This window comes from Myripristis murdjan, chromosome 7 (genome assembly GCF_902150065.1).
Source record: "Myripristis murdjan chromosome 7, fMyrMur1.1, whole genome shotgun sequence".
NCBI classification, from domain to species: Eukaryota; Metazoa; Chordata; class Actinopteri; order Holocentriformes; family Holocentridae; genus Myripristis; species Myripristis murdjan.
Window position 1 is genome coordinate 23,157,046 of NC_043986.1, and position 12,722 is coordinate 23,169,767.

The window sequence follows — 12,722 nt, forward strand, 5'->3', positions numbered from 1 at the left end:
GTACTTACACAGAATTAGACATTAAAGCACGTAAACAAACATATTGACGCTATACAGAGAACAAAAAGGAAACAAACTAACCAGAAAAAACACCAACTAACGGAAAAAAAGTATAGTAGCAGACAATAGTGCAATGGAGGAGAATGCAAAGATGCTGGAATAAATACTGGATATGGATTTATACATGGATAAATACATGGGGTGGATATGGAGTAAAAAGTATATATACAGTATATACAGAGTGCTGGAAAATGTATTGACACAATGATTTGTTAAGAAACTGTGAAGCTGCCAATATAATCAGAATAATAAAGTATGTACAGTGGATGTTACAGGTTATTGCACAGGGATAGTTCCTGATACTGAGTCTGATGTGTGTTAATCAGAGTGATGGCCTGTGGGTAGAAACTGTCCCTGTGCCTGGTGGTCTTGGCATACAGTGCTCTGTAGCGCCTCCCAGAGGGGAGAAGTTGGAACAGGTTGTGTCCAGTGTGTGAAGGGTCTGCAGTGATGTTTCCTGCCCATTTCCTGGTTCTGGAGAGTTCCCTCCTGCTTCAAACACAATGTAAGTCCTGAATGGAGGGCAGGTTGGCACCAGTGACTTTCTGTGCAGTCCTGACTGTCCCCTGTCATCTGTTCCTGTCCTGTTTGGAGGCCGATCCAAACCACACAGTGATGGATGTGCAGAGAACAGACTCCTGAGGCAGTTTGAACTTCCTGAGCTGTCGCAGGAAGTACATCCTCTGCTGGGCCTTTTAGATGATGCAGTCTGGTGACATTTGTGTCGTCTGCAAACTTCATAAGTTTAACAGACCCATCTTCTGAGGTGTAGTTGTGGGTGTAGAGGGAGAAGAGCAGAGGTGAGACACAACCCTAGGGGGCGCCAGTGCTGATTGTCCAGGTACTTGATGTGATGTTCCCCAGCCTCACTTGCTGCCACCTGTCTCTCAGGAAGTTTGTGATCCACTGGCAGGTGGAGGTTGGCACAGTGAGCTGGGTGAGTTTGGAGGGCAGGATTTCTGGGATGATGGTGCTGAACGCCAAGCTGAAGTCCACAAACAGGATCCTTGCATCTGTCCCCCGGGAGTCGAGGTGCTGCAGGATGTAGTGCAGTCCCATGTTGACTGCATCATCCACTGACCTGTTTGACTGGTAGACAAATTGCAGGGGGTCCAGCAGGGGGCCTGTGATGTCCTTCAGCTGGGACAACACCAATCTCTTGAAGGATTTTATGACGACAGACATGAGGGTGAAAGGCCTGTAGTCATTCAATCCTGTGATGGCAGGTTTCTTGGGGACAGGGATGATTGTGGAGTGTTTGAAGCAGGAGGGAACTGCACACAGCTCTAGTGATGTGTTGAAGATCCACATGAAGATGGTGGCCAGCTGGTCAGCATCTTGCAAGTAGATCACATATCTCACAAGTAGATTAAATATCACAAATAGACTGAATATTTTAGAAAAAAAATTATTACAAAGAAAACCCACCTTAATATAGACCTATTTCATATAGAACAAACAAAACTGTATAAAAGGTTAACAGAGAGTATTTGTTATTATTGTTTATTTATTTGTCTTGAAAAGGCTTTATTCCAGAAATAAGATATTTTTGATGCTTTTTATATTAGTATGGGGATTTTTTTCAATACATTGTTTAAATGAAACTATTATAAACTATTAATTATCAAATAAATTGCCTTTCTTATGTGATTTTGAAGAGGCATATGAATCAGTCACTCCTGGACTAATGTTTTCAAATCTGTATTTTATTCAAATGATTTTTAAATCACTTGGTAAGCTGAAGCATTAAGATTTCCCTTCACTGGAGCTAAGGGGCCGAGGCAGACCCCAAAAAAATAAGCTGATAGCATTATCCCTCCTCCACCAAACTTTACAGTCGGCACAATGCAGTCAGGCAGGGAATGTTCTCCTGGCATTCACCAAACCCAGACTCGTCCATCAGACCGCCAGATACACCACACTTGGCGTTGTGCTTGGTGATTTAAGGCTTGTGTGCGACTAAGGAATTAACTTTTTAGTAAATTAAGATTTTATTTGACAGGCTTGGCGGAGAAGGCAGTACATTTTTTTTTAACACTGAGCTGTACAGTAATGTATCAGTCAATTTAAACAGTTGCTTCACAGTGATCTTCAGCTGAAACAGTGCTAACCTGCAGCTTAGTGACTAAAGCTGCTGTGACACTGTCTGACATATAAAACTCTGACCAGCCTGCATTACATGAACATCTTCATGCTCATTTCATCAAGATAAAAATCCACTCTTAATCTCATTTCCTCCCTCTCAGACAGTCCTCTTACATACAGGTCATGTACTGGCTCATGTCAAACTGCATGAAAAAGCCTCTCTGCCTCATGATTGTAGGCCCATAGTTTCCAGAAGGTACGTTTGAGGAATCATCTGTACCACTGATGAAGTAAAAGGTGTTGTTTACCTTTTGCAGGCATACACAGTGAAGCTCACCCATCTCTTTAACTGTGCCTTCATGTCAAATACAGGCACAAACAAAATGGTGGAGGCAAGGTATTGTGCAGGAGCCTATACTCACAGCTTCATCACATCATCTTCCATCACTGAGCTGCTGCAAAAACGAGGTTAACAAAGGTCATAAAATTTCACTTGTGTGAAGGCTTATGTCAGTACCTGCGTCGACTGTGCATGGCTTGCATTGCAAAGTGATATTCTCCAATAAACTGGTCCAACCTGATGTTAGCAGTGGCCTGTGAATAATGTGGGTGTCTATGCTTTTTTTTTTTTTTTTTTTTAATGCTTCATTAATGTCATAGACTGGTGGGTTGTTTTCTACAATCAAAGGCACCTACTTTCAAAAGTACACGGGGTGGGGGAGTGGGGTGGGGTAGGTGGTCATGGTCTTACTGCAGCGGCTTGGATTCGAGTCTGGACTGGGCCCTAAATGCCATCCCTCATCTCTCCCCACCATCACACACAAGGAGGGAGGAGTACTGCAATCTAGGTATAACACTGATTGCCACAATGATCAAAACACCAACAGCAGCTTCAAATAGGCTACACCAAGTTCACACTTCAGATTTAAAAGTCATGGTAAATCTTGAAATTCAAAATAGCAATGAGGCTATTTTTGAGGATAGATATCTGCTTTTGTAAACGAATAAATTCATGTCCAGAAGCTTTTTTTTTCTTCACAAACATACATTCCGACATGAAAGTGAGTAGCCAGAATGTCATTTAAATATATTGCCTAACTGAACTCCTCAGAAAAACAGTCGAGGACAACCTAAGGAAGTGACTCAGGGTATGAGAGAGGAAATGGTTTTCTTTTTTCAGGCAGTCTTACTGGAGCTTGGAGCCACACTTGTTGAGTCATATGAGTGTTAGAGGCTCATGCTGCGTTCAATGCTCTTGGAAACATTGGCATTGTAAGTTGGGTGCATGTGAACAAACCCAGCAAAGCATTAAGCATGTGTTGCAAAAGGAGGTTGCACTTCAACAGCAGGATTCTTAGTGGAGTGCTAAACCCCAAATCCAACAACCATATTCAAAGAAAAAAAAAAAAAAGAAGAAGTGAAAAGGTAGCACATCCCAAATTGTCAAGTCAAGGAGGACAAAATACTCACATTTCACTTGTTTATTTGACTCCCTTCACAGCAGAAAAACTCATACACATTTCCACACATTGAGATGTGAGGCAAATAAATGCGTGAAATCTGAATGTTTTGTGGTGTTTATGTGGGATTTTAGAACAAAGCTGCCATTGCTTTCACATTTCTTTGAGTGTTGGGGTATTTTACTGACTTTTTTGTTTGTTTTAATTTAATTTAATGTGCAACTTGTAGCGTGTAAGCTTAAATGTAAGTGAACAAGTGAGCACGTTTTGTAATAACTCAGCTGAGTAAAGGTGTCTACAGGTATCAGGAAGTTAAATTTGATGCTTTTTAAGTCCTTTTCAAGACAAATTTTAACAAAATTTAAGATTGATTCCTGGAAAAGAATATTTTTCTTATTTAAATGAGCGTTGGAGGTAAGTGTAAAGGTAAGTGCTCTATATTCAGCCTTGTGCGGAAGTCAGTTTTAGCTAGGAACATGATACTAACAGACTCCTTCAGCTTTGATAGGAGTAAATGCAACCAGGATTTTTTTTGTTTGTTTGTTTTATTTTATTTAAAGCACATAACTTGGGACAGGCCAGTCCAAGGATTTTGTGTATTCCTCTGTACAGATCCTTAAGTAATTAACCTGGTTGTAAATGAAACATGAGAGCGAGGAGAAAGTGATTTAGGTTAAGCTACAACATTTTCCCGACAGGTTCAGCGGATCAAGTCAGTAGAAAAAATGTATTAGGTTCTGTAGTAATAGTCTGACAACATCTGAAATGTTGACCTTCATGCTTGACTAATTTTGACAAAAACAAATTTAAAAAATGGATAAATTAAATTTGATAAAACATTTATGTGGAAATTGAGACCTAAAAAAGGCTTTAGGACTATTTAATGACTTTCAAGGCATAATAATTGCAAAACTGAATTTAAGAAATTTTTCAGAGTTTCTCACGATCTACACACACCCTGCTGAGTGGAATTTGTTGCTGGCCTATGACTCTTGTGTGACATTTTCTTATGGTTTTGTATAGGCCTGTAGATTTGATTATTTTTTGAAAAGTAGTCTGAGCTACTTTTAAGTAACTTACCTATACATGTCCTGTGTGAGGGTGTTGCTGCAGCTCTTTTCTATGGTGTGAGGCAGGATGTTAAGTAATCTGCTCTTGGTGGCAACACTTGCAGTATGGACACCTCATAGGTAGCAGCATGGTCTTTATTATTCTGTGTATTACCTACCAAGGTCAGGCACAACAACTTTGATTCTCTCCCAGCAGTGAACACAGATGCGTTTAATGACACATATAGATCCAGAGAAGCCATTCCACCCTTTTCCCTCCAAAGTTACAAAAGTGTGTTTGTCCTCCCACCCAGTTTTACGTCAATGGAAAATCATGCTAGTCGCCTCGTAAAGCAGTGAGAGGTCTTTGTGAACTTCCCTGTATCTGCTGGGCGAAGAGAAATCAACCAAGAGGGAAGTCAGAGGGACATGTATTAGTTGGTTGATAAAGGGCTGACAGCGCTGCTCGCTTGTGGAAGTTGCGGCCGTGAAAGCATCACGGAGTTGAATTCAGTTTGAGTCATCGGCCTCTCAGCTAAAAGTGGGTGTAGAAGGAGGGGGCGGGGGAGGGACTACAAGTCGGGAATTGTTAAGTTGAGCTGAAATTTCAGCACTTCATCGTCTTCGCCCCTTAAAGCTGGAAATATACCCTTTTCTCTCTAAAGGTACGTATCGAGAAATATCTGAAAGGCTTAACAACTAGTACAGTGACTCCTAAAAACTCTCTAAATGTTAGTGGCAGTTAGCTAAAGCGCCTTATTTCCTCAGACCAAATATTATCAAAAGGAGGATGCTTATTTATTTAGCTAGCGATGGTGATTAGCTAGTGATAGAAACCACGTTTGAGTCGAGGCGAGACGGTGTAGGTGGCCGTGTTTTTCTTAGGGCTAACTTAGTTGTCAGCCTGTGACAAATTCAATAACAGCAAGCGACCTGGCTGATCTAATTTGGCCTGCGACAAAGCTCGCATTGTTTCTGGTTGTGATTAACGGTCCGGTTCCACTGGCCGAGCCCTTTTCCTCCTCCAAAACGGCGCTTTTAATCCTAATTTTATGGCCTGCTCGATAAGAGAGGCTCGGATTTGAAGACGAGCCACATTTTAACGTGGTCTTGTGATATTTGTTGATTTGGGGAAAGTGCAGTTCAGCCCGTTTTATAGGCCTGATCAGTGTTGACACCCTGCGGTTACTGCCAGCCTAAACTTAAAAAACGGATTTATGTGGGCTTTGTGTTTTCATGTGATTCCTCAAATGAGCGGTCATAGAAAGTGCCCAAAGAGAGTTAAAGAAAAAACGGGAAGTGTGTAATGGAAAATAAAACGTGGAGCTCGTCACAGCTGGGACATGAGGCCTTTTTTCATAAATATATAGTTGCACATTGAAATCTTTTTGGCCGTCTGCCGCTACCGCCGCCCATGTTACACTGATGATAACGACTTAAACAATGTTTTTGTTATGTTTAATCCAGGAAACTGATCCTCATCAACCATGGGAGTAGAGGGGGGAATGAAATGTGTCAAGTTCCTGCTTTTCTTTTTCAACTTCATTTTCTGGGTGAGTAGCTGCATAACACTGGGAAAAAAATAAACTTCCCCACTTAACCAAGGTGTTTTTCAGTGATGAGGTGATTTTGTGTCAGCTGAAATGTGAAAGTGAAATTATCAAAGCAGCTGAGGAGAAAATTAGACATTTTAGTTATCATAATCAAACAAGCCCTTTTCTCCCCCTCCCTCATTCGTGTTCTTAGTGGAGAGTGCAAGGTAAATACACTTTTTTGGATGGTCTGAAATACATCCGCTCTTGTAAAACTCTTTCAATGCAGTCATATTTCCTTTTTTTTTTTTTTTTTTTTTTTTTTTTTTTGCCAACCTTGTGACTTTGACAATGAGTGGTTTTCTTCTTGTTCTTCTGTACGGTTACCATATGTAATCACATGTCAGCTGATAAGCACACACACCAACACACACACACACACATCACATGAAATCCGCTCTTTTGACAGACAGGGGCGTCTCCTCGTAGTCTTTGCAAAGGTTTGCTCAACTCCCATGGAAGTATGAGTGACACATTAAAAAGATGATACAGAGTGACTCCTGTCTGTCAAATGACCTCCACATTCCCTGGACGGACATGTCAGCTTCTTAAGGTTTTATTGTGTGTGGGAGTGCCGGAGAGGTGCTGATGATGGAATCTGAATCTTGTGACCAGATTTCAAAGAGTAATGATGTCATGTGACTTTTCCAGTGCTTTTTTTCCCCCTCCACCCCTTCTTTCACTGATACAATGCCACTCAAGGCCAGACAGACGGATTGAACCTGCCTGCACAAAAAGTGAAATTATCATCTTAAATAGAGGATGAAAAATCATTGTACTCAATATACATGTTGAGATGAATGTCAAGTAAAACTTATAACCACAGCCTGGTGGAATTTTTTTTTTCCATTAGGTTGTAGGTTTCTGTTTTGGTTCTGCTCTGCTGAAGATTTTACTTGATCCTCTTTGCTGTGTTTGCTTTGCTGTTTGCTGTCCTGCTTATATGCCTTTATGTCTCCCGAAATTAGCCACTAGCCGCCTATTTGACTCACACTCAAATATTTACACTGGTGTTACCTACAGGGACAGGGCCTGAGCTCGATAAAACACCTAATGGGCCATCTGACAGCACAGATAACATGTGACTGCCCCGGAGAGACCTTTCTGTACAAGTAGTAAAATACCAGAGAAATTTAATGTATTTATTTATTTATTTTTGACCAGTGAAAGGGTGGTTGCTTTGAGTTCAAATGAGGAAAAAAATACTGTGTACTTTGTTGCTCTCCTATTCATTTTATAGCATGTAATTTTTAGAATTGGCAGTTCACCGTGGTTGTAAACAATTATTCACACTGTTCTGACTAGAATAATGATTTCCCAGTGTCTAGTGTTACTATTCAGGGTTTTTTTTTTTACCATAACCAGGAAGCAGAAGTTGTTTTTGTATTTGAAAGCGATGTTTCCTCAGTACTTCTTCTGTGATATAGTGTGTTGATAAGTCCACCCTGACTCGATGTAATGCATCTGAAAGTAGTAAAACCAGTTAGGTCAGGATAAACTGTCATTCCTGAGGCACCTGCTACTTCGTTTATAATGACATTGACTGTTATTTTCTGGATATTACAGAAAGACATGGCTTTAAAACTGCTGTCGGTTGTCTTACCTACATATATAATCAGTTTGAGGATAAATCACATAATGATTTTAGTAATAAGCAAATTGGAGGTGCGGTGAGTATAAGTAAACATAAGTGACAGGCTGTTTGCGTTATGGGAGGGGCTAACCTTATGGTGTGACTGTGTAATAATAATAATAATAATAATAATAATAATAATAACAGATAGAGAGAGATATGGCAAAAACAGAAGCAATTTAGGTCAGTGGCTTACAAATTAATGGAGAGATAAGTGTGTTCTTTAAAGTTGAATGTTTGAACTCGGGTTTAGAAAGGTGCTGCAGGACGCGAGTCAGACAATATTAACATTTGCCCTTGTCACCAAGCAAACAGACGTATCCTGAAAGTAAGTAGGACAGAATGATAACAGAGCGCCACCGCGTTACAGTATGATGCAATGGGACCAAATGAGAGCCATGTCACTGACATAATATTCACATCATTTACACACTCTTGATACATGTAGTAAATGTGCCTGTGGACACCATGGAATATTTTGATTATATTTATTCACTGAATTGGCAGCTGGGCCTCTTCCTGTCTTTCTGTCTGTCAACTGAGAGGAATCATGTTTTCACTGCTACCTGGTGCAGCATAAGTCAGTCATTCGTTCTTCACCAGCTTTAAAGCCAATTAAGTCATGCTACTTTTACACTTTTACTATACTGCTGAAAAACTACGAATTTCCTGCGGGATGAATAAAGTATCTATCTATCTATCTAAATAAATTGTAGACCCTCAATTTTGGGGAAAAAAAAAAGAGTTCACACTGACTATAATGGTCTTGGGTTAAATGACACTGTGCACTTACATTGTCATATTTGGCTCTATTTAAACAATCTGACTGAAAATAACACTCAGCATTGCCTGGATGAGGTTTGAATTTTCTAAAATCTATTTACTGGCAGCCTTTTCACAACATTAGTCATGTGTGAATGACATATATCACAACAGTTGAGGACGTCAATGGAACGCTACTTTTTTGCTTTTAATCGTGACTAATCTCCTGTTTTAACTTGTTATATGCTGTGTGAGTGTATTTATAGGCGTGGATGTGCATTTCACATTGCTGTCAGCCAGTTTCTCTGGAAAGCACTTTGGATCAACTGTGTTTAAAGCGCTATATAAATACATTTGATTTGATTATGTAAATTAAATTAATTAGTGATTGATTGTAAATTTGTGAACTTTGATAATGAAACTCTGTCTCCACTCATACTAAACCTTAACATTAAAACAGGTTTTATCTGTGATGAGAAATTCAGAATTTTTTTAATGAAACTACACAGAAGACTCGCATTTAACACAACATATTGAGCGCAGTCCACACAGTTATTGTGAGTAACATATTTTCTTGGACATTAAGACCACCAGGGACTCTCAAAGTGTCCCAGCTTTTTAAACCCCTGCACTCATGATGACGGGGGAAAAAAACACAGGTGGAATCACTTCCTGGGTGCTGTGCAGAAAATGAAATGTCCACTCAGTGAAGACATGGACCGCACCACAAACTAACCCCCTTTGTTCTTTCTGCAGATATGCGGTCTGGCACTGATTGTGGTGGGAGTCCTGGTGCAGATGGCTCTACACAGCACCTTCATGATCAAGGATGCCTCGGCCTCAGCCATTCCACTCGTTCTCATCATTGTGGGCGTGGTGATCTTCTTCATCGCATTCTTTGGCTGCTGTGGCGCCTGGAAAGAGAATTACTGCATGATCACCATGGTAATCCATAAAATATGGTAGCCACAAAAAACAAAGAAAGGTTTCAACAGCCTTTGCTATGTGAAATGTTATTGTGCAACTTTGTGGGGAAGTGGGGAGGGGAAGAGTTGTTAATAAGGTTGATGTCTTAACCAAAAAGGGAAAGAACACACATCATGTTGATGAGGTGTCAGCCAGCCAGTATGATAACAACTGGAAATGTGTCTTAACAGTATCATGTACTACTCGTCCAGTCACTCATGTAAAATGTCTTTATTTTTCTTTCTTCTTGCAGTTTTCTATCCTCCTCTCTCTGATCATCATTGTTGAGATTGCAGCAGCCATCGCTGGATACATCTACAGGGGCAAGGTGTGTAAATTCTCATTTTTATGCATCCTTATTACATCCCAATTAGCAGAAGGCTGATTTGAATGATTATGATTTTAATTCCATGTTTTGTGTTCCCTTGTAGCTCACAGTTATTGTGCAGGACAGCTTCACCGATATGATCAACCAGTACAACAGCAACAGCACAGATGAATTCAGGAATGCTGTGGATAAAATGCAGGAGGATGTGAGTACAGTGTAAACGCTCTCACTTGTTATTTACTCAGTTGGACAACACCTTCACATAACATGGCTGCATCCTGTTGATGGATAAAACATGACATGCTAAAGTTTATCTTTGTGGTGTCTATTGACACAAGCCAAATCCGTGTATCACATTTAATTGCTGGCAAAACTCACAGCAGCAGCAGCAGCTACATGTCCATACTTACGATGTCGCCACCCTTTAGATATGTCCATTTCTCTAGCTAATGCTACTTTTAATTGTCCTCCTCGTTTCTGTTTACAGTTGAAATGCTGTGGTGTGAACAGCTCCTCTGACTGGAAAAACTTCAGGCCTGGTGGGAATTCTGTGCCCGACTCGTGTTGCATAAACGTCACTGCAGGCTGTGGAGTTGGAGCCATGACAGACTCCAACAAAGTGTACCAGCAGGTAAACTCTTATGTTTTCTTGAAACTTTTATTCACTTATTTTTAGAAGTAAAACAATGAATAATATTGTCAGATTTGTTTTTATAAAAAAAAAAAAAAAAAAAAAAATTACTGTCAAGCAGCAAAATCTGTCACACAGATGATTGAAGCCGGTGCAGTGTGCAGACTGAAGTTGACGTTTCTTCTTTGTGATTTAGGGTTGTCAGATTGCCCTGGAGACGAAGCTGAGACAGAATATCCAGTGGGTTATTGTCGCAGCTCTTGTTATTGCTTTCCTGCAGGTGTGTATGGTCAATAAGTGAAGTCATTTTTAAATAATCACTTTACTGCATGGATTATCAGAACAAATGTAACACATTGCAGTTGTACAGTGGAAAATCACTGAGGGTTGATTGACGTGAGGACCCTTTAGACTCAGCAGACAAAAAAAAAAACTTGACGGTTGCATCGACACGGTTCTAATTGACCCAACTATCTAATTAATTACATGTTTACTGTTCACGCTTTGTCACTTGAATCTAAAGGTTATCGCTTTAATCAACCCTCTGCAGTTTTGTGTAGTGCACGCTTAATATGCACACACATCCAAGCAAGGATCACGTCGGTGTTGACTCGTTTTCTTGTGGTTCTGCTCGCATTCCAGATAATGGGCATTGTGTTTGCCTGCTTGTTGATGAGAGGGATCCGCAGCGGCTACGAGGTCATGTGATCCTGCTCACATCGGAGTAGGACAATGCTGTTCAGGTCATCTTGCTTGGGAGCTTCATTTAGACACTTTTAATGTCCACGACTTGTATCTGATATCATTCACAGAACAATATATTTTTCTTTGTTTCAGTAATAAAAGCAACGCCATAGGCTAAAAGTGTCACTACCTACATATATATTTAGGTATGCAAATTGATGGGGGTATGGAAAGATCTCTGTCAGTCCACCTTTTGTCAATGATGTATCTTCTGGTTGCATCTCTGGAGTTCTTGCATCTTTTACTTGGCTTCTTTGGTTTTGTAGACTTTAGATCTATTTTGAAGCTGGATTTTTTGTTTGTGTGTCATGCTGGTTCCCTGTTTCTGTTTTTATTAAAGACCCTTTAAATTCGATTTGAAATTTGAATTCGTCTCAACTGTAAATGTGAGCCGGGAAAAGAAATGCACCATGATGCTTATTTATTTTTAGAGTCACACAGTTCCTTTTACAATGCACATAGTATTGGCACAGCAGCACAACATTCAAAATGTATTGTGGAAATTATACACGTCTTGAAGAAAAAAAAATCATACAAACTTATTTGCAGTCCTCATATTTCAGATGAACTGTACCAGTCATTGAGAAAGGCACAGAGAGCAAATAATGTTTCCTATTTTATGTTAGTATCCCAAAACAAAAGCACAAGGGAGGTGCAGTTCCTCTTCACAGGCCAGAAAACAACAGCTATAATGAATATGAGTGTATTATAAGCTGCCAATGTAAAAAGAAAAACACATTAAGTAAACAATAAAATTAAACAAATAAAGTGCCACTATAACTCTTTTCAGGCAGTCTAAAATATGTCATATTTCAGAGGTATTGTAATTTTGTTGCACCCAAAAGTTTCAGGAGTGTAATTGCTATGTTCAGTTCAGATTCAACACAAACTTGAATGACGTAACAATTCATAAATCATTGTCATGAGTTCAAAGGTGGCCTCGTGTCGTCCAGTCGTTTTTGATGAAGGCCAGTCGCTCTGAACGTGCTACTTTTCGTCAGAGTTCCCCTTTTAAGTCTTCTTTCTTTGCTGAAGACAATTAATATTGACGGTGAGGAACTATGAGGAGGGGAGTTAAGTGAGGCACAAAGGCAAGAGAAAACATGCAACACAAAAGTTTTCAACAAACATGGAAAAACACTGAACAAAAATCCCACATATATTATCTGTGTTTCCAGGTTGGAATGTTTCTGGGCAAACTAATTTTCATATTTACCATCCCACAAGCTAAAGATAAACAGACTGACCATGAGAGCACTGCTGAGGTGTTTTGCAACAATAGTGTAGTTCACACCCGTCACACCTTTTTTCAGTGTAATATATGAGCCTAGAGTAAACATGAGTAATGTGTGCCCTATATTGGTAATACATTTGAGATACAGCAACAGCCTAGCATCACCATTAAATATAGT

At 39.9% G+C, this 12,722-nt stretch overlaps 1 protein-coding gene across 2 annotated transcripts; it reads left to right on the forward strand.

Moving 5' to 3' along the window:
- The first annotated feature begins 5,189 nt into the window (after window positions 1-5,189).
- On the forward strand, window positions 5,190-11,665 carry cd63 (CD63 molecule). 2 transcript variants are annotated; one of them, XM_030055842.1, is made up of 9 exons: window positions 5,190-5,319; window positions 6,122-6,207; window positions 9,398-9,586; window positions 9,861-9,935; window positions 10,039-10,140; window positions 10,423-10,566; window positions 10,763-10,846; window positions 11,209-11,300; window positions 11,417-11,665. In XM_030055842.1, the coding sequence occupies exons 2-8, from the start codon at window positions 6,142-6,144 to the stop codon at window positions 11,272-11,274; spliced, it is 726 nt and encodes a 241-aa protein (XP_029911702.1). In that variant the 5' UTR covers window positions 5,190-5,319; window positions 6,122-6,141; the 3' UTR covers window positions 11,275-11,300; window positions 11,417-11,665. The 2 variants fall into 2 exon arrangements, with proteins under 2 accessions (XP_029911702.1, XP_029911701.1); XM_030055841.1 differs by having other exon boundaries at window positions 11,209-11,665.
- The last annotated feature ends 1,057 nt before the right edge of the window (window positions 11,666-12,722 follow it).